Source organism: Mirounga leonina, unplaced genomic scaffold (genome assembly GCF_011800145.1).
Source record: "Mirounga leonina isolate KUSES-001 unplaced genomic scaffold, KU_Mleo_1.0 Mir_101664, whole genome shotgun sequence".
NCBI lineage: Eukaryota > Metazoa > Chordata > Mammalia > Carnivora > Phocidae > Mirounga > Mirounga leonina.
Genome location: NW_023270175.1, coordinates 22,961,886 through 22,984,363, shown reverse-complemented (window position 1 = coordinate 22,984,363; position 22,478 = coordinate 22,961,886). Strand labels below are relative to the sequence as shown.

General features: G+C 47.8%; 1 protein-coding gene across 1 annotated transcript in view; it reads left to right on the top strand.

The window, feature by feature from the left end:
• The first annotated feature begins 2,486 nt into the window (after window positions 1–2,486).
• HS6ST2 (heparan sulfate 6-O-sulfotransferase 2) overlaps window positions 2,487–22,478 on the top strand; it is a 287,420-nt gene continuing 267,428 nt past the window's right edge. Inside the window, exons 1-2 of the mRNA XM_035008764.1 lie at window positions 2,487–2,914; window positions 3,774–4,292. Of these exons, the coding sequence (XP_034864655.1) occupies window positions 2,487–2,914; window positions 3,774–4,292 (947 nt within the window). The remainder of the gene's footprint in view (window positions 2,915–3,773; window positions 4,293–22,478) is intronic.

Below are 22,478 nucleotides of genomic sequence, written 5' to 3'. Positions count from 1 at the left end.
CTGCCCCCCACCCTCCCCCCTGCCCCCGAGCTCCAAAATAGGGCTGATTCTAGAGTATTGGGATCTTTGTTATTCAGTTCCTGAGAGGAACCGGCTTCTGGGAGGTGGGCCCAGCCCAGGACTGTAAGAGGCCTTGGAGCTTCCTGCCAAGGCCCAGGCCTGGCTTCAGCAGAACAAGGCTCTGGGGACACACAGGAAGAATTCCCTCTTCTTAGCAGGGAGCCTCTTCGCCCCAGGAGGGGTCCTCAGAGACTTGTGGGGCCCCCACCCCCGGTCCCCTCAAAGACACTTCCTTCCACTTCCAGGAGCCCTGATAAATGAAGAGAGATTCATTTCTTTTTCTTAGAGCATGAGGTGGGTGGAGGAAAGGCTTGTAAAGGCAAATATCCTCCGGCGAGCTATTGTGTGGATTCATTACTAGATCCCAAACCTGGGCTTTACGGCACCATCCTGTCCCTCCTTTATGCTCTGCAACTATCAATCTGACTGCCTCTTTCCCCGAGAGTCAGAGTGTTAAGTGTGTGCGTGTCTGTGTGCACACACCCGCATGTGTGTGTTCCTTTTCATGACCTGAAAGAGTAAATCCCAATTTTCCCCTGTACTGTTTGCCTTCCCTCCCCACATCTCTACCTGGGGCACTCGCCCCGGTTTCCAATCCCAGAAACCCCAAGTAGTTGCTGGGGGCATGAATGTGTGACCCACCCATTCCAGAACTGTTTTCCCAGGGACCCACCGAATGCCGTTGTAAGAGCGTGAGGGCAGAGAGTCATCATGTGGCACCGTGAGGAGAGCCACCTGCTGGCCCGAAGAGGCCGACTGCTGTGGGTGGCCAACGAGAAATGGGGGGGACAGCCGGCAGGCTGAGCTCCCCGGCCACCCCCAGGGTTTCTCACTCCTCTGACTCACACCCTCACCCATCCTCAGGGGGAGCAGGTAGGTCCCACAAGCCTGCCGGGGCGGCGGTGGGGAGGGGGAAGCCGGGGAGCTCTTAGGGAAGCCAAGATGTCTACCTTCCAAGTTGCTGCGTCTGGCTCCTTACATAAGTTTATGGGTTAGAATGTCCCCCTGGAGCCCTGGGACAGGTGGAATGCCTGAAATGCAGGATTCCCCCAAACCCTTCCTGCCTGGAGCCAGACAAAGGTCCCCCAGTGTCCCCGGTAGGTTTGGGGGCACACGGAAGTCCAGCCAGGACTGGAGAAGTATGGGGGGAGGTAAGGGCAGGGGGCCCAGCTGTGAGATTGCCCAAGAAGGACCCCTTCCTTAGTTGACCTGTGACTGATTCAGTGGGCACATCCGAGCTGAGGGCAGCAGGTAAACACAGCGCGTAAAACGGCCCAAGGGTCATCCTCACGGTGACCCAGATGGTTACCAAGGAGGAATGAGTCCTATTTTACAGAAGAGGACACTGAGGCTCAGGAGGGGCTAGTGATTATCTGAGGGCTGCCCAGCAAGGATGTGATAGATTCTTAGACCGGTGCTTGCTGCTTCACTGCACAGAGGGATCAAATGTTCTGAGGGAGATACTGGGCGAGCCTGTCCCTGAGGGACCTGTCCCCACCCCCTACTTGTCTCACTGTGCCCCTCTCCCTAGCCCCGACAGCGCTGCTCTGAAACATTGCGCCACCCGTGCCCCCCTCTGCAGCCATGGGGCTCCATGGCGGAAACATCAGTTCCTGATAGACAGCAAGCCCCACCTGATCAATCAGATAGGAACAGTCTGAGCCCTGAGCTCCCGGGGACCTTGTCCTGAAGGGACATCCCCTCTTTCCTTGCTCATCCTTACATCTGTGGTCCCTACAGCCCAAAAGTGCCTTTTAACACCAGGGCTTGAGGATGGTCTGCACCTATTTATGAGAGGAGGTGGTGTCAGTGTCAGGGAATGGGTTGGATGGTGCCTGGTTTTCTGGGTCTAAACCCCGGGGCTCTGCTGTGTGACCCCGGGCAAACGTCTTTCCCTCTCTGGACCTCGGTTTCCTCATTTACCACATCATCTTGGATTCGATGGCCCCACTCTGAGGTAGTATTTAGTCGTGTATCTTTCCTTCACTAAACCGTATAGGAGTGAAGCGTTCCTGTAGGCACGGGGCTGGATGCCGGGGATTCAGCAAGAAGAGGAGTAAGGGTGAGTCTCCGCTCTGCAAAAGCTCAGATTCCCGTTCTGCAACGTTTTTTTTTTTTTTGCTCATGCTTTTCCCTCATGCTGACTTACCTTTTCAGAAAATGCCCCCGCTTCCGCTGGAGAATGGAAATTGGCAAAGACAGAGGGAAAAGGTCCAATTTGCGCCTTTGCTATTTTAGGGGAGGTTGAAATTGCCAGCCAAAGTGGAGTGATGCGCTCACTGGAGTGACCTCAAGTCCTCCCCAAGACAGGCGGAAACCCAGGTCCTCTGCTTGTGAAGTGGCTCGAGCTCTTAGGCGCGAGGCGTTATTACATAAATTCAAGCTCGCTGCCGATCCTTAGTACCCTGAGTTGCCTGAAGGGGGGAATGGCACTGCCTGCGTGTGCAGCCCGGGCGCTCGGGCCGCCGCTGCAACCGGAGCGAGGAGCGCCCGCCCGCACCACCTGTCCCCGCCGGCATTCCAGAGTAGAGGCCGAATTGGCAGCGAGCCGGCCCGGAGCAGTCGCCGCCTCAGTCCGCGCGGGCCCTCCTAGGGGTGTGTCTCGCGGCTTCAACTCCCAGCCGCTCCCGGACGAGCCCCTAAAGGCGTCTTCCTCCCTGGCGGGAGCCGCGCGCACCCCTCTCCTCGCGCTGCTGCCCCGAGGCCGCCGCAGGCGGATGCACGACCTCAGGAGACGCTGGGACCTGGGCTCCCTCTGCCGGGCCCTGCTCACTCGGGGCCTGGCCGCCCTGGGCCACTCGCTGAAGCACGTGCTCGGTGCGATCTTCTCCAAGATTTTCGGCCCCCTAGCCAGGTACGTTTCAGGCGAAAGCGGGACTCGCGCTCTCGGGCCGGGGCGCGCAGGAGCCGTGCGGGGAGGCAAGGCAGCCGTGCGGGGAAGGAAAGGGCGCAAAGTTCCAGCTGGCCGGTGGCGGCCGGCCTCGGGGGCTCCGGAGGGGCGCGGCGCGCCTTTGGCCACGCTGCGGCTCCCTCCCCGCCGTTCCGCGGGCACCGGCAGCGCCGCGCCTCCGCTCGCTAGTCGGGCTGCCGGCGGACTCGTCCCCCCGGGGGAACTCCGGACGCCCGGCTCGGAGCTCACTCGAGGCGGCCTCCAAGGTGGGCAACGGGGCGCGGGCAAGGGCAGGGCTTCGGGGCGCACGGGGAGGGAGCCCGCGAGTCGCGCGGGCGGGGAGGCGGCGGCGCGCGCGCCCAGGAGACTGGGGGCACAGGCGCCGGGGAGAGTCCGGTGGGCGAAGCGGGACGGGGATGGGAGCCGCCGAGAGTGGAGCGGGACGCGCGGAGGCTCGGACCCGGGGGGAGGGTGTGAGTTGGGGAGTGGGGGCGACCGGGCCAGGCGGCGTCCCGTGGGGACCAGAGCCCGCGACGCGGCTCCGGAGAGCTCCGGCGGAGGGGGGGGCGGGGGGAGAGGGCAGGCGGCCAGCGGGAAGGAGTCGGGGGGAGGGGGGTGTGCGGCAGGAGCCACAGCGCTGAGCCTGCCGGGAAGGAAGGAAGCGGGGAAGGGCGCCGCCGCCGCCGCCGCCGTGGAGTACTCGGTGTGGAGGGGAGGGGGAGAGGGGGCGCAGCGGCGGCGCCGGGGGGAGGGGGCGGTGCGGGCGCAAGGCGAGCGCGGGCTGAACTGCGGGATTGACGTAACGAGCTTGGGTTTCCCCCAGCGTCGGGAACATGGATGAGAAATCCAACAAGCTGCTGCTGGCTTTGGTGATGCTCTTCCTATTTGCCGTGATCGTCCTCCAGTACGTGTGCCCCGGCACAGAATGTCAGCTCCTCCGCCTGCAGGCGTTCAGCTCCCCGATGCCGGACCCGTACCGCTCGGAGGATGAGAGCTCCGCCAGGTTCGTGCCCCGTTACAATTTCAGCCGCCGCGACCTCCTGCGCAAGGTAGACTTCGACATCAAGGGCGATGACCTGATCGTGTTCCTGCACATTCAGAAGACCGGAGGCACCACTTTCGGCCGCCACCTGGTGCGCAACATCCAGCTGGAGCAGCCGTGCGAGTGCCGCGTGGGTCAGAAGAAATGCACTTGCCACCGGCCGGGTAAGCGGGAGACCTGGCTCTTCTCCAGGTTCTCCACGGGCTGGAGCTGCGGGCTGCACGCCGACTGGACCGAGCTCACCAGCTGCGTGCCTGCCGTGGTGGACGGCAAGCGCGACGCCAGACTGAGACCGTCCAGGTGAGTGCGCCGCGCCCGCGGCCGAGCGGGGCCCTGGAGCGCGGGAGCGGACCTGGGCCTGGGCGGGCGGAGGGCGGGGAGGCGCGGCCGGCCGCTGCCGGCACCCCAGTGCGCACCTCTGGGCCCGGCGGGTGCGCCCGGACTGGGAGGGCGCCAGACTCCTTGGCGCGCACGCTCACGGCGCCGTGGCGGCCGCAGGAAGCCTGTCCGCTGCGGCCCGGGACGGCTCGTCTGTCTGTCGGCGGGTTGGCCTGCTCGGTGGCTGGGAGTGCCGTGCGGGGGGCGGGAGGGGGGGCGGCCGGGAGGCCCCGAACGAGCGCCCCCCCTCGGCCGCCGCCGGGACAGGGTACCGCACGCGGACTCCGCGCTGGAGCGCCGGCAAGAACCGGTCTCTGTGTGTGAGGTCCCCGAGTCCCTCTTGTCTCTCTCTGCACCCCGGTTCCGAAGCCTCCTTTCTGCCCTCTCTTCCTTTTCCCGCTCCCGCATTCTCCCCCCACCTCCCTTTCTCACTTCGTCTATCTGCTTTCTCTCTTTCTCTTGCTCCGGTACATGTCGGTCCCTGGCCGCTCGCTCTTGCCTTCTCCCTCTCTTCTCACTTTGCTTCTCGTTCTTTCTCTTTTACCCTTTCTGATTTTTCTCTTTTTCCTTGACTTTTGCCACTCTCTTCTCTGTCCTCTGGTTCTGCTCTCCCTGGGCGAGTGGGTGTTCCTCTGCCGCTGTTTGGGGACACCCGGAGAGAGCTGGTGGGACCCAGCTTACACCCCCCACTCCTGGCAGCACTCGGGCCATCCGCAGCGCTTTGCGAGTGCGAGGGGGCACCTTGCATGCCGAAGGGCGAGCTGGGACGCTGCCCCGACCCCGTGTGGGGTTCGCTCTTGAGAAACCTCTCCAGATGTACATGTACAAATCCTGAGCCCCAGCGTGGGGGACCAGCAGCCCACGCGCTGGGAACCCCCGGGGCTGATGCGGAAAATGGTGATTTATGAAGAGCCTGTAGCCAGTTGCTTTTGAAGCTAGGGCATTTTCCTTCATGCAGCCGCAATGCCCGGTTGCTGGAGGTCACGGAGTGCCATAAAAGGGGGAGGGGGAGAAGGGCGTGTTGGGCTGGAGTTGCTCCAGCCAGGGCCCCGATTATGCCACTGTCCCTAAAACACATCAGGGCTGGGCCGGCGAGTCCAGGGGATGGACTGGATGAGTCTAATTGCCAGGGGGCGTCTGGAAGGGTCTTTGAGCAGGCAAGGACACGGCTGTGAGCTGTGCTCACTGCCTCTCCATCAGGCGACCCCAGGGGCCCTGTTTTCAGCAGCTGCCTACCTGGACCCGCTCCCAACTCCTACCTCCGCTGCCTCAACCGCTCCAATCCCTCCCCCCGCACCCCGCCGCAGGTTACTCTGTGCCTTGGACAAGGAGATGCTTTGCAGAGGACTCCTGGAATGCAAAAGCCAGTGCAGTTTCTTCTTTCCAGACGCAAGCAAATGGAGCCCTCTGACTCTCTGCTCACCCCTGCTCACGCTCCTTTCCCTCACTTTACCGCGGCCTTTCTGGAATGCTGGGATTCTGGCAGAATCTGTTGAATGTTCAGTGCCTTTACAGCCCTAATAGATTTTCTTCTTTCCATCCTAAGAGAACCTTGGCTCCAGGAAGGTTGTCGCCTCAGTCCATTGTAAGAATTGTGTAAGTCATTGTCACCTTAAGATACTGGGGTTTATTTAAGAAGATCCCAAACAATTCGGCAATATTGAAAATAATCTCACTTGCTGCTGGAGCTTGTAGGTGTAGAGCTCCACAGGACACATGCGCCTTTGAAAATCCTTCTGGACATGTAGATTGGGGTGTGACGCCGTCCCTAAAGACACCTTACAAATGTGGTCCCGATTATGTATTTGGTGGCCACTATCCTCTGGCACATTCCCTCAGAAAATTTCCATTAGATAACCAGTATCCTCAAGGGGAGGGTTCACCCTTTTGGATGGTCCCAAATCGAAGCGACATTATCTGACATGAAATGAGATTTTACTTAGTCGTAAAAGGGTGATACCACAGTGCCATCTAGTCTCATCGAAGAAGAACCACTTTTTAAAGAGTCAGAGTTACCGGATCTTACACCGTTTGCACAAATGAAATAAAATTTGCCAGAGAAACACATTGCCACCCCAAGGGCATCTTTTTATTTCATTAATTTCCACCCACCTCCAGAAATCTTCATCTCGAAGAATAGCGGTAGCTTGAGGGTTCCAGAATTTCCCAGGGTGTTGATACATCCCCGCCTTCAGGACCAGTTCAGTGAGTGCTGATAATCTAGAGGAGTGAAGGTATGCGTGAAGTGTGTGTGTGTGAGTGTGTGTGTGATGAAAATCGAGACACGGGGGCAGCAGTGCCACGTGGGGGTGAGGAGCCCGCCTCGGGAGATGAGAGTCAGCCGTGCGGAGTTCCCGCGCGGAGTGGCCTTCTGGGCCAGCTGGTGGTCTCTGTGCTCCGCTGAACCAAGGGGAACAGTGGGCCGCGCCTGTTTGGCCTGGGAGTCCTGACACCTGGGCCTTCGCTGCAGGCCGGCCACGAACCAGCTGTGTGACCTTGGACTGGAGCCTGTCCAGGCCTTGTATGTATGGAGTGTGCATCCCAGTGTCTGCTGAGCTTTCACATCCACTTATCTCTGGTATTTCGCCATAAACTTGCAGTATCTTTGGGGAGAGGGTGTTGTGGGCAAAAGTATCCCCATTTATCAGATGAGAGTGAAGGCCAAAGGGGTTGCCGGACTTTCTCAAGGTCGTCGAGCTCTGGGGTGGCCCGGCAGGAATCTTGCTTCAGTTCTGTCTGCTCCCTTGAGTGTGCCTTGATGAACGGGGTCCTGACCCAAGCACAGTGAGGCATTTCGTGGTAGTGATGCTCACAGAGGGAGTCCTGGATAAACGTGAACTGATAGTGGTACTACCCACATCGTCCCCGGTTTCAGTGACGCACTACCCATGTGAATTTGGACGCAGGATCGGACCGGGTTGCCACACCCCTGGGGGGGAGAAGAGGTTTCTAGCTCCCTGAGGCTCTCTGCTCCCTGGGGGTGGGTGGGTGAGTGGGGTCTCGTGGCTGGGTGGCTGCCATGTTGGAAATCACCACAAAGCTGCACAGGATAGGAGCACGCTTGGGGGCCTGGTGGATAAGCATCAGTAGGAGAGCCCAGCAGCAACAAGGGCCACCTTCTGACTCACAGCCATCTATCCACATGACAGGGGGTGTGAGAGGCCATCGTGGCTGCAAGCCAAGACCCTGAATCCTGCTCCCAGTGCTACTTTGGCCATGCTTCCCTGCCTCCGGGGATGGCAGCGGGCTCGGGTGATATATAACTGCTGAATAGAAATGACTGTGAGCACGTTGCCTGGTGAGGACAAAGACAGAGAATGCTGGGCTGGCAAAAGGTTCAAGTTGTTTATTTTTGAGAATAATATTTCTTAAAAAAAAAAAAAAGAAGAAGACAGAAACTAGAAATTGCATTTCATGCATCTGTCTACCAATATGTTGTTTGGGGTCAGAGAAGGGTCCTGCTCATTCTAGAATTTCTAAGACCATTTTTTGAAAATGTATCAAAACATTCTTGCTTACCAGCTGTTAAAACTCCCAAATTCTGCAGGCTTTTCTCAGGCCAAATTCCCTCTGTTTGTAGCCAACTCCAGAGCACCACTCTGTCTGTGGGAGAAATTCCGAATTGGGCACAGGGAACGTGCGCTGGCCTCATTTTTCTGTGCCAGGTACTGTGTTGGCTGGCACACACAGGGGGCATGGGCCGGGTCCTGTGGTTCTACAGGTCAGAGGCTCTGAGCATGATATTCCTGTTGCATCCTAGACTCTGAGTGTCTCTGAATTTTCCAGCAGCCATACGGAAGAGTAATTAATTGTCATCTAAAATCCAGTAGGCTATCCCTGACGGGAAAGGACTAAAAGGCATTTATAGGGAGAAAAGCTCTCTTTTTCTTTTCCTTTCTTCCAAAAAGGTGGCTTTATTCTGAACGAGCTCCATCTTCGCAGGAACCCCATGGTGCCTGTGCCCATCACACCTCCCGTGCCCACACTCACACTCCTTCCCGTTTGGGATTTGGCGGTGAGGCGGGCTGATAGGTCTGGCTTGCAGCGATGCCACCCTGTGGCCCTTCGGGCTGTGGGCCACCTGGCTCTCACGGGGGGCAGCTTCATCGCCCAGCGTGCATTTCTTCAGCTGCCTTTGAGAGGAGCTGCTATACTCTCCCACCTGTTTCGCAGGAGAAGGGGAGAAACTCGCTGTCACATCTGTCGAACCTGGGCAGGATTTGTTAGCATTGCCGCATGGATGGCAGACGTGTTGTCAGAGTCCTGACAAAACTCTCAGTTCTCGGGTGGCTGCCTGGGTGGCTCAGTGGGTTAAGTGTCTGCCTTTGGCTCAGGTCATGATCTCAGGGTCCTGGGATGGAGCCCCGCCCTTCTCCCTCTGCCCCTCCCCCCCCCCCACCGCACGAACTCTCTCTCTCAAATAAATAAATAAAATAAAATTTAAAAACCTCTCAGTTCTCGGGGTAGTATAAAAGGCTCTTCAGACTTAGCATTTCTTAATAGTAATTTTAGAGAAGTGGTGTTATGCAGCAAGAAGAATGTCAGAGCTTGTCTTTTATAGATGTCTGTCGTCAACTTCAGTAGTATGAAGTGACATTAAAGATTAGTCATCTTTTCCATCGTTATTCATTAAACAAAATTTTGTGAAACTGCCCATTATCTTCCAGGGAAGGCATGTCATCCTTGCTCTCGCAGAGTTTATGGCAGAACAAAATAATTTGGTATCTTAGACATTTAATAAAGGAGATGAATTTTGTTTGGAAATGATTTGAATATCAAGCATGTCTTTAAAATGTCACACCTTTACAGGAATATAGTGAAACACAGAGAAGAGTCCATCTGTTTATGGGGAAGTTGATGTCTAATCAGGAAACTCTGAAGAATTGTGATCTCTGCACAGTGCTAGAAGTTGGGGGCGGTTAGAGCCTAGAGAAAGCCAGAAAAGCCAAGGTCACCATCTTCAGCCTCAAGTCCATAAAGATTAGAGGGCAAAATGCAGAACTGTGGGTCAGAGTGGGGGTAGAGGTGAAGGGGGGGGGCTTGTGATTTGGGGCAGGTCCATCCCCCTCTGTAGAATGGGAGATTTAACCAAGATACTTTCTCAGGCCCATTCCTTCTAAACAATGAAGAATAGGCCAGAAAAAGGCGAGATGTATTCAGGAACACGTCTGGGAATAGGTGGGCTGTATTTAGAAGAAAAGAGACATTGTGGGTGGGCATGGCATCCTCCTGGCATCGTGCGGTTCAGCAGCCTCACCTAGCCAGGGCTGGCCAGAACTGAGAAGGTCATGGTTGGGACAGGGTGAAGGAGGGAGGTGGGGTGAGGCCTCATGGTCGAGGTCCTGGGATGGCAATGAGGAAGTTGAACCCCGGTGAGTAGGAGAAGCCCTTGGATGGAAGGAATGTAAGAAATACAAAAGGAAACAAAGGCTGGAGTCCAGCTGAATGCCCCTCCCTGATTTCTAGTTTGGAGGGGAGGTGGTACCAGTGATCAATTCAGAGAGGTCGAGAAGGGGATCTAGTGTGGGTGGGGTGGGCACTATACATACTACAGAGTTGTGGCCGGTCTATGTTGCCCGGACTCGTAGGGAAGGGAAAACCACTCTGGGGCAGATGAGGGCTTCGTTGTGTATGTGGGAGTCTGTGAACCCAGTTAATCTGCTTTCATAATTGGCATTATTATTTATTTTATTTTATTTTATTTATTTTTTTTAAGATTTTTTATTTATTTATTTGACAGAGAGAGACATAGCGAGAGCAGGAACACAAGCAGGGGGAGTGGGAGAGGGAGAAGCAGGCTTCCCGCGGAGCAGGGAGCCCGAGGTGGGACTCGATCCCAGGACCCTGGGATCATGACCTGAGCCGAAGGCAGATGCTTAACGACTGAGCCACCCAGGCGCCCTGGCATTATTATTTAAATGATAGCTGCAACTCACATGTGGGACTCTTAGCCAAGGCAAAGGATGTTTGAAGGGAGGAAAAGATAGATTGCATAAAAACGAGAACTGTTCATCTGTCAAAAAGTAGCCAAAATGAAATGGCATATTGTCAAACTGATGACAATAGGCACAACAAATAAAACAGAGAAAAAGATGACATCTTTTCTGTATAAGGAACTCCTACAAATTGATTAGAAAAACAAAGGATATGAACAGACAAGTTACGACAGGGGACCCACAACTAGTTTGCAGATGTGGAAAAACTGTTCAGTCCCACTGGGAGTAAAGGTATGCAACTTTAAGTCATTAAGTGTAGGAACACCTTTTGCCTCTCTAATTAGCCCTGATTTAAAAAAAAATAAAAAAAAATAAAAAACCTCAACATACATCACCACCACCATCAATCCTATAATTCTCATACATCGTTAGTGGCCATATAGATTTGAAGGATTCTTTTGGAAATAAATTAGATAACATAAATGGAGAAGATTAAAAATACTTCTTTCTTTGACCCAAAATTTCTTTTCCAGGATTTTACTGAAAACCATAATCCTATATGTGTTTTTCATTCCCTCACTCATTTATTTCTTCACTTTTTAATCAACAAATAATTACTTTGTGTCCCCCATCACTGGGCTATGTGCTGGGGGCCCTGTTGTGGTTCCTGCCTTCATGGAGTGGGAAAGATAGACATGAAACCAACAATTAATGGCTTAAAATTGTGAGAAATGCCATGGGGGAGGTAAGTATAGGATGATATAATTAGGTACACTGGGAGGCTAGCTGGAGTTCTTTATAAATGCAACAAATTGGAAAAATCTGGACATCCACATAGAGGAGAATGGTTCAAGGAATCTCAGTACATCCACTTGAAGGATTATTAGAAAATCATTTAAATGTCTTTTCAGAGAGTATGGAAAATTGCTGGTGATTTAAAGCTAAGGGAAAAAGAGATAGACAATTATGGACCCAGTATAACTACAGCTATGTTAGAGAGAGGGAGTGGGGAGAGGGAGAGACGGAGAGACACACACACAAAAACATCTTCCCATTCCTCCCAACCTAAGCGTAAAAGACAAAGAATGAGAGAAAAATACCAGGATATTAGTAAATCAATTCGTGATTTATTCTTATTCTTTTTTTTTTAAAGATTTTATTCATTTATTTGACAGAGAGCAAGCGAGCGCACACACAAGCAGGGGGAGTGGGAGAGGGAGAAGCAGGCTCCCCACTGGGCAGGATCATGACCTGAGCCGAAGGCACACATTTAACCCACTGAACCACCCAGGCGCCCCGGTTTATTCTTATTCTGCTTCTCTGAGGGTTTTGCATTTCCTTTATGAGTATGCACTACTTTTATAATAAAAGTAAACATTAACAGTTTTTAAAATGATGTTTTATCATGGCTGTGATAAATTATACTCATGTCAACTTTTTGGTTCCTGAAGACCATGGCTGGCTATTCCATTAGCTTCTTGATATCCAGGGAGTTCTTTTTTTTTAAATTTTATTTATTTATTTGAGAGAGAGAGAGAGCAGGGGGAGAGGGGGAGGGGGAGAGGGAGAGAGGGAGGGGCAGGGACAAGCAGGCTCCCTGCAGAGTGGAGATGGGGCGGGGCTCCATCCCAGGACCCTGACCAGAGATCATGACCTGAGCTGAAGTCAGACGCATAACTGACAGAGCCACCCAGGCGCCCCAGTATCTGGGGGAGTTCTTAATGAGGAGAGCAGTCTCAGCTAAATAAACTTTCAGACTAAAAGGCGGAGGTGATAAGTCAGGAATTGGCTGTTGATTTTTTTGATGAGTGGCTGTTATCATACGCCAAAGAAACCATGGAACGCTTACACCAGTACATCATAGAGATATTTGAGTATATGGCTATTGTTTCTTCTCTGTTTAAAAATTAAGTGGGACAGGAAATTAATAATGGCACGCAGTTGGAAATAATAAGACTTGCTCGGCTTGGCCAGAGCCACCCAAGGCAGCCTGGACTTTGAATCTTCATGAGCCTCTTTCCAAGTGAGCAGATACCAGAGCTAATGGTCTGGCTATAAGAGTCAAGTCTTGGGGCTCTTTCTAAACAGCCACCACTGAGAGTTTAGGTCAGTTAGTGCTCGAGTTGCCCTCATTCTGGAAAGAAAGGGAGTCCACTTTGCTGGGGCAGCCTCCTCCCAGAGCAGTTTTCCTTCGTAAGAGCATTTCCCCTGGTTAACTATAAATTAAATTATGCTTATAAATTAATGAATATACTTATGAAGTAAATTTATAAATTATGCATTAAGTTGCTTAGAACACTTCATTCCTCAACTGCTCTGGATATCTGAGGGGCTACTAGATACATTGAGGTGCATAATCCGGCTGTTGAAACTCCGCTAAAACTCCGTTCTAGGTACTAGTTATTTTGACAGCGTAAAGAATGTGCTTCACGGGCGCCTGGCTGGCTCAGTTGGTTAAGTGACTGCCTTCGGCTCAGGTCATGATCCTGGAGTCCCGGGATCGAGTCCTGCATCGGGCTCCCTGCTCGGCGAGGAGCCTGCTTCTCCCTCTGACCCTCCCCCCTCTCATGTGCTCTCTCTCTCTCTCTCTCATTCTGTCTCAAATAAATAAATAAAATCTTAAAAAAAAAAAAAAGGAATGTGCTTCACAGTGGAAAAGCTAATATCGACATTCCATGACAAATAAAATATCTAGTCATTGAGTTTAGGGGGAAAAAAAAGTATGGGTGGGAATGTTCTCTTTTCCCTTAAAGCATAATGAAGAATCCAACTAATGGTCTATATCTTCTAATACAATGCCATTGTAAGCTTCCAGAAATATTTGTCTAACTTCAGTAAAATATTTATTGGCAAAAGAGCTTTTCTAGTTTTACTGGGTATTGGACTTTACAGATTATTCTGTTGGTCTTATTGCGTCCCATTTGTTATTTCTGCCATTTTGCCTCTAAGAACAGTGTTGAAGACTTTGACACATTTCAGAGCATTTCACTAAATAAATCTGTCTTGCACATTCCACTGTGCTTTTTCTGGAATATTATAAATATTCAAATATAGGCACACTTGCAAAATCAAAATAAAATTCAATACATGCAAATTCTGCATAAATTTCATATTTATAACTTAGCAATAGTTACGAACTTGTTATCCTATGATATAAATGTATCAAATAGGAGCTCATGGGAATTTCCAATAAATATATTTTTCTGATTAAACTGTGGATTCTTTTTTAGTCACAATTTAAGCTTCAATTCTGGGATATATTATAAGAGAATAATTTGCACTTCATTTACTCTGAATTGTCAAGAATCATGTTCTTCCCCAATGTAAATGTCTGCAAAAAGGACTTCTTACTCAGTTTGATTGCTTTTTAAATTTTACTAGCAGAGATGCCCTAGTGAGCCTAAGAGAATTGGTCTGTTTCTTACGAAGAGTTTAGTTCTAATGAATCACTTCCATGCACTTTTCTGAAGGAATACAGAGCAATTGAAATGTGTAATGCATTGATTTACATCAAATGGATTAGGTCTGTGTGCACCATTCCTTGCATTAATTGACTTTCTCCCATAACTGTACTAATAAAGACAAGTCTTCAGTATAGTACCAGCTCCAATTCACTGATGGAGATCATTGGACTTTTGCTAACTTCCCACAGGAGAATGACTGCAAGCAGAGTATTTAGAAATTGACCAGGGTAACCAGTTATAGCCAGGAAACTCAGAGATACTTTAAACAGGTCCTTTGATCTTGGCAGCCAGCTTCTCAGTTGTTATAAATAAATAGAAATCGACTAAACCCCAGTTGAAAGACACAGATTATCACACTGGAGGAGAATAGAAAATCCAGCTACGTGCTGTGTATAAGAGACAAAGCTAATACATAAGGATATAGGTAGGATTGGAAAGGATATAGTATGCAAATACTAACCAGAAGGAAGCTAAAGTAGTTAAACTGGTATCAGACAAATAGACTGAAGCAAAACCTTTATTGGGGATCAACAGGATCACTGAATAATGGCAAAAAGTTCCACTTTTCAGATAGCAGTTCTAAACTCGTACGCACTTAATACCATTTTAAAATATATAAAACAAAAATTGACAGGGCTATAAGGAGACATTGTAAAATCTGCTAACCACTTTCAGAAATTGACAGATGAAAAAAACACAAAAATGGGTAAGGATACAGAAGATTTGGTTAACAAGCTCAGTGCAGTGGACCTGCACCCAATTAGAAGAACGCACATTCTTCTCAAGCACATATGGAACGCTTGTAAAAATAGACCATATACTAAGCTGTAAAGTTAGTCTGGAAAAACTTCAGTGAGTAAATATCTTACAGACCATACGATCTGCCCATGCAGTGCTTAGTCACTAGATGCTGTAACCAGTCAGGCAGGAACAAGGGATCAGGCTCTATCTGAGTGCATGAGAAGGAACATTAGTAGTCTGATATATTTGGAAGTATCGCCAATCCTTCACCGACCACATCAGGCTTCCTAATTCATATGCAAGAGTGTAGAACTCCAAGACTTTGTCAAAGAGAAGTACTGGAAAGTGATGGTTTGACCCAGGTAGCTTGGCCTGACTTTCCCTGAAGACCTATTAAGATTTTGGGGTACTTATGAAGCCAGGGCCTATGCCAAGGGCAGATCATGTATTTTTCTCTTTAATCCTCAAAACAGCCCTGTAAGGTAGATGTTTTAAAAACCCATTGAAAGTTAAAAAATAAACAAACAAACAAAACCAGAGAATTGGGCCCAAATCTACCTAGCCAGCGAATATTGGAGCTGGCAATTAAAATCAGCTGGGTTACATGTCCTGTCTGATACGTTTTAATGTCTGCTAAATTTGCAGACAAATTTCCAAAAGCCTCTACCCGTTTTTTGGCCGTGTCTACTATACAAGCTAAGTAAAATGGAGACCTGTTAACTGATTTTGTTTTTCAAAGCATCTTTTAGAAAGTTCAGTAAAAATTACTCTTTAAGGGTGAATTCTGCAGCTCTTTTTGCCCCTTCTTAAATAAAGATTTAGATATCCAACAATAAAAAAAAAGTAGATATCCAAGATACTGCAAATGCTTTCGACACTGATGTACACAGAAGAATGCTGTTTAAGGGGAAATAAAAAAAGAAAGGAGTTACGTTAGAGGAAAGATTTTTTTTTCAGATAAGGAAAATGAGGACTTTAACTGTATTTTAATTTATGCCCCATGTGGACTTAAAATATGGTGCACACACTTGATAAGATTTGTAAGAGGCCAAAGCATCTTAGTCCTTCTGGAATGTTGGCAGTTGGTTCATTAGCAATGACCGCAGCCTGTTTCTATAAATGACCATTGCTTTCTTTTGCTGCATTTGGTCTGTGTAGACACAGCCTTTGGAGGGCAGTGTGAACGAGTTTGGCCAGATCAGTTCATATAGCCCCGAAACACAAGGAGCCAGTCAAATAAGGACACTTTCTCCAAAACCAAGTGATGAATCCTGAAGCCTGCTCTCATCCCCGGGGGCTCATCACGAAGAGAGGAGTCACACTTCTCTCTCTTTTGGAAGAGGTGGCTTTGGAAAAGAGAATATGTAAATTAGCATGGGCCTACCAGCCTGGCAGACATTAATGCGGGTGGCCAAGAAATTAGGTTGACGGCATTGGAAGCATGGGAAAAAGATGCCCATGATAACCAGAGGCCAGTGTGACCTTGGAATGGTGGCCATCTTGGCAGATACCTCACTGCTGAGACTTTGCTAAGTAGAAGATTAGCTGGCATGACATCCCGAAGGTTGGAAAATGGAGCCTATTTACTAGATACACTAGAGGCAAAAACTACTTATTATTTTCGTGATTGGTTTTGCTGAGGGTGGTACAGTATGTTCTAGGAGCGTAATAGGTCAACTCCAACTCATGAAAGCAATGTTGAAATGAAGCATATTGGGGTGAATGATGCATAGTAGGCTGTTTATGAAAAGTCACTTCAATACGAACTTTAATGGACACGTAGAAACGATTTTACACATAAACACACCATAAGATTAATGAAAGACAATTATGCTAATATGTGACTGTGGACCTGAAGCAAGGTATTTTTTAAAAATATTTTGCGTTATTGAACAAAATGGCCTGTGCATATTTCTTTTAGGTAAGGATCCATGCTTAGCATCTACCACTCTTAGTTTGTTCTTTGTGACTTGGAAGCAAAGCAAAAGATAAAAAAGATATCATTTTAGCTTTAGTATAGCATTTTACAATCTTCTGGCAGCTTTTGTATTTATAACCATATGGGTGTACATTAAATCTGCATATCTCCCTCTCATTTATATGTTTATGAAGTTATAAAGATATACACATGTGCACACAAAGTAATTAAGCAAGTGATATGTGTTTGACAATGTTTGGTGACTTAATGCCAATTAGAGGGGGGTTAAAAAAAAACCCTTGCTTTTCTAATCCAATTGCTTCCATGCTTTTTGGTTTATGCACTTAAGGACAGAATCCATTTAAAGTGCAGAAATTTGCATACATGCAGCTTTGAGTGAGACTTCTATTTATTCCAGATGGCCTTGAAAAATTATTACCGAGGGCCTTAGAGACCTGGATGTCACAAGATCCATTATGATGAGATTGAAATCACACTTGGGTTTGCAGCAGTTTCTCCTGTATGAGAGGGGGTATACTTTTGACATGGGCGCTAAAGGTATGTATGTGGCTTAGCTAGACTGTTCAGTGAAGCCAGATGAGCTTAGCTCATCTCAAGGAAGGAGTCCTGTGTGGCAGGCACCTCATCTACCCCTATTGTAGGAAAGTGGTTCATGATTTTCTGGAGTTCAGCTGAATGCTAAGTGAAAGGCTGCATATGGGATTTGCATGCACGGAAGTGAGCAGTTACATTGACAGTCTCTCCCCTTTTAAAAAAATATAGTTGGATTGGAATGAGCACGATTGCGGTGCTCCCCATTGAATGTCATTTTTTGTTTTGCTTTTCAATCATGGTGATGTAACCACTATTCATTGTAGGCAGTTTATAGGTTCTAGTGTCTAGGGACAGGATGTGGGGGCTCAGGTTGTGACCTTTGGCTGGGAATATCTTCTCTAGAGAATGTCGCGGAGGTCAGGTTTCCATGATGACCGCAGACAGGCCAAGGACCACGAAACCCAGCTCTTTCTGATTTGCTGGGGTCTGACTCTGGGATGCAGCTCTGTCTGGTTAACGGAGAGGAACTCTTGTATGTAGCGAGCTTGCAAAGATGGAGAGATCTGAGTGCCACAAAGCCTAAGGTATGCACAGCTCAATTATTTGGCTCTTGGTCTCTGAATTTGGCTTAGCACAAGAAACCTAGAAGGAAGAAGACGAATGTTCTCCCACAATTTCAAGCTGGTAGAAATATTCACAAAATGGTGGGAGTTCCAACTGAAACGTCAGAAGCTCAAGTTGGGTCTGAGGAAGAGACATACCATTGGGGGGGACAAAAGATAAATTATTGCCATAATTAAATGGCAGGTTGCTTCTTAATGATTTAGACCTCCCCTTCCCAGGTATAGCTTTGGGGACAATTAGTTGCACAATTAGGCTTCAGGGCCCTAGAGGGAGGCAGTGGCGCCATGAAAACTGCCAGCTGTAATGGTAACCACGTAGGTCTCAGGGCCACTGGTGGCTGTCAACTTGGAATTCTGGGACACCATGGTTCTGCTGGATTAGGGGTGAGAGCTGGTTTGGGGTGCCTCTGATGATTCAGCGTAATTCACTCAAGATTCATCCAAGCTGTTGCTTGTATCAACAGTTCATTCTTTTTTTATTGCTGAACAATCTTCCATGGTAAGTATGAACCCCAGTTTGTTTAACCACTCATCTGTTGAAGGACATCTGGGCTGATTCTAGTTTTTAGCTATCATGAATAAAGCTGCTATGAACATTCATGTATAGGCTTTTGTGGAATGATCTGTGTTCATTTCTCTAGGATAATGCTCAAGAATGCAATTGCTGGGTCCTTTGTAATTATGTGTTTAGTTTTATGAGAAACTGCCAAACTGTTTTTACAGAAGGACTATATATTGTTTCACATTCCCAGCAGCCACGCATGGGTGATCTAATTTCTCCCTATCCTTGCCAGCATTTGGTGTTGTCACTATTTTTTATTTTAGCCATTCTGATAGGTGTGTAGTAATATCTCATTGTGGTTTTAATTTACCTTTCTCTGATGGCTGATGATATTCAGCATCATTTCACATGCTGACCAGCCATCTGTGCATCCTCTTTGGTGGAATGCCTGTTCATGCTATTTGCCCGTTTTCTGATGGGATTCTTTTTTCTTTAACTGTTGAGTTTTGGGTGTTATTTATAAATTCTGTATATTAGTCTTTGGTCAGATGCATTGTTTGCAAATATTTTCTCTATGTCCATTGCCTGCCTTTCATCTTCTTCATGTGGCATTTGACAGAGCAAAATTTCCTTTTTTTTTTTTTTGAGAGACAGTGCACATGTGAGTGAGGAGGGGAGGGACAGAGGGAGAGAGAGAGAGACAATCTTAAGCAGACTCCACACCCAGTGTGGACCCCGATGGGGGAGGGGGCTTGATCTCATGACCCTGAGATCATGACCTGAACCGAAATCAAGAGTTGGCTGAGTAACCGATTGAGCTACCCAGGAGCCTAGGCACAGCGAAATTTCTGATTTTGATGTGGTCCAGATCATGATTTGGTGTCAAGTTTGAGAATTCTTTGCCTAGCCCTAGATCTTGAAGGTTTTGTCCTGTGTTTTTTCTAAAGATTTTGTAGTTTTAATTTTTACTTTTAAGTCTATGATACATTTTTAAATTATTTCCTTATTTAGATACAATTCGTGCATCATAATATTCACCCTTTTAAAGCACACAGTCCAGTGGCTTTTAATATATTCAGAAGGGGACCCAACTTATTCTTCTCCACGTGGATATCAGTTGTCCCAGCGTCATTCATTGAAAAGACATTTTTCTTTATGAATTGCCGTGGTACTTTTGTTGAAAATCAACTGACCATCAGTGTATGGATTTATTTTTGGAATCTTAATTGTATTTTATCCATCTGTATAGTCATTTTAAAAATATTTTATTTTGCGGCGCCTGGGTGGCTCAGTTGTTAAGCATCTGCCTTCAGCTCAGGTCATGATCCCAGGGTCCTGGGATTGAGCCCCGCATCGGGCTCCCTGCTCCATGGGAAGCCTGCTTCTCTTACTCCCCCTGCTTGTGTTCCTTCTCTTGCTGTGTCTCTCTCTGTCAAATAAATGGATAAAATCTTTAAAAAAATTTTTTTTATTTTTAAGTAGTCTCTATACCCAACGTGGGGCTTGAACTTTTCAACCCCGAGATCAAGAGTCGCACACTCCACCAACTGAGCCAGCCAGACACCCCTCATTGTAGTTTTAAAGGATGGTTCTTATGTCCCCTCTTTCATTCTTGATTTTAGCAATTGAGTCTTTTATTTTCTTGGTCAGTCTAGGTTATGATTTGTCAATTTTGTTGATCTTGTCAAAGAACCAACTTTTGGCTTCATTGATTTTCTCCATTCTTTCCAACTCTCAATTCCCACTGCAATCTGTAATATTTCTTTTCTTCTGCTTGCTTTGGGTTTAGTGTGCTTTTTCTTTTCCAGTGTCTTGTGGTGAAAATTAAGTTATTGATTGAGATCTTTCTCTTTTTTTTTTACATTCATAGCTATAAAATATTCTCTAAGAGCTGCTTTGGTTGCATCCTATAAGTTTTGGTATGTTTTGTCTTATTTTAATTTATCTCAAAGATTTCCTAATTTCCTTTGTGCTTTCTTCTTTGGACCATTGTTTATTTAAGAGTGCATTGTTTGAGTCCCACATATTTATGAATTTCCCAAATATCCTCTTTAAGTGATTTATAATTTCATTCCACTGTGGTCAGAGAACATACGCTATGTGATTCAGTCTTTTAAAATATATCGAGAAGTGTTTTATGGACTACCATATGGTCTGTACTAGAGATTGCTCTGTGTGCATTTGAGAAGACTATGTTCTGTTGATGATGGAGTGTTCTATAGATGACTGCTAAGTCTTGGTTTATTGTACTGCTCAAGACTTCTGTGTCCTTGTTGCTGTTTTTCTACTTGTTCTAGCCATTATTGAAATTGGGGCATTGAAGTCTCCAGCTATTATTATTGAATTTTCTATTTCTCTTTCTAATTCTGTTTTTGCTTCATGTATTTTTAAGGTATACATTGTAACTTTTTGGAATCAACTTCATATAATACATTATAGTTAGGAATGTTTCTAGAAATGTTTCCCTTAATCTATTCCTTCATCTCCCTTTTTGTGCTGTTATTGTTATGAAATTTACATCTATATTTTACAAAGCCAGCAGTACATTATTGTCCCTAAACATCAATTATTTAGAAGCGCACTTGAGAAGAATTCTACTGTTGTTGGGTGGAGTTCATTAGATCCTGCTCTTGGGTCAATGTTGATTAGGTCTTGTTGGTTGAAGGTATTGTGGAGATTTTGTATATCCTTGTTGATTTTCTGTCTAGTGTTTCTCTCAGTTGTTGAGAGAGAGGTGTTAGAGTCCCTAGTCATAATTGTGGATTTGTCTGTTTCTCCTTTCCGTTCCATCAGTTTTGCCTTTATATATTTTGCAGCTCTGTTGTTTGTTACAGACAGATCTGGGATTGCTATGTGTTCTGGGTCAACTGACTCTTTCATTATGTAATATCCTCCCTTTGGTTTTGGTCATTTTCTTTGTTCCAGGGTCTATTTTATCTAACATGAACATAGCCACTTAGGCTTTTTTCTGACTGATGTGTGCATGAATGCATGATATATCTTTCTTTCTACCTCTCAGTGCCTTCTAATGCTTATTTAATGTATCCATACATATCTGTAATTACTTGGAGGAATAGAGAGAAATGTGTATACTCCACCCTGTCCAGAACTGGAAGTACATATAGTTCACCTGGTTTCTGTTTGCTTGGATGATCTGGGTTGGCTGTTTAAGGCATCGAGGCTGTGTGTTGCACACTCCTGATTTTAGCACAGTAATCCCATGTTACTAAGTCAACTTCTCTGTACATCGAGCGTTGTAGTGGCTCTGTTTTCTTTATTTCCAGGGGTCAGACTCTTGAAGTCCAACTATTTTTAATTAAATATGCCCCCACCTTTTCTTATTTTGGTTGCATCCATCTCTCCTTTTCCTTTGCCTATGGAGGCATTTGGTTTTGGAGAGTTGGGATGATGTGGGAGCTGGACATTTCTGTCTGCTGCCACAAGCTCAGCATGAACAGAAACAAAAAACTGTCTGTCTCACGCTAAGATGTAGGACCGGTAACACGACCTACTTTGACTAGGTTGGACTCTTTCTCGTATGTACCGAATGCCTCCTGTGAGCCAGGCTCCGGTCGGGTGTTGGGATGACAGAGCTGGCCGTGCCAGAGACACTGACTTTGGAGCGTTCTCAGACTAGTGAGGGGCGGCCAGTAAGCAAATAGGGTGATCAGCACTGTCATGAAGCTGAGCACATGTCGCTGTGAGGATGGAGAGGAGGGTCTCTCAAGGGCTCTGCTGTTGGAGGTGACACCCGGACTGAGTCCCCAAGGCTCGACAGCCAGGCAAGGCACAGGGGAAAACCTGAGGACGCAGCACAAGTAAAGGCGTAGCTGCAAGAGCGTGTAGGGCTTGTACGTAGGGGCTGGGATGAGATCCGTGACCTCGCAGCTAGAAGCCAGGGCACATGGAGCCTTGTGGGGCATGGAACATATTGGGGACTTTATACTTAGCACTGTCAGAGGGCATGGGGAGTCAAACAGAGGAGTAACGTGATCCGATTTGTGTTTTAACTCCTCTCCTCATCGGCTGTGTGGAGAGGGGACAGGAGAGGGCTGAGAACACGGCAGGGAACCCAGTTAGAAGACTGTGGAAGTCTAGGGCAGATGGGGTGGTGGCTGGGCTAGGGGCACGTGGAAGGGTAAATGGTTTCAGGAAGTATCTGGGAGGAAGAACAGCAAGAATGTGTAACTGAAATGTGTGGATCCTGGGGAGTGAGAGAGTGTTGTTAATATCAGAATGAGTTGCTTCACTTAAAAGTAACTCTTTTAACCCATTTTCCCCTAATAACAAAGAATATCGTTAAGTTATTGGTGTCCATATGTCTGTGTTCTGAATCTCAGGCTAACCAAGGATTGATTCTGCCCATATT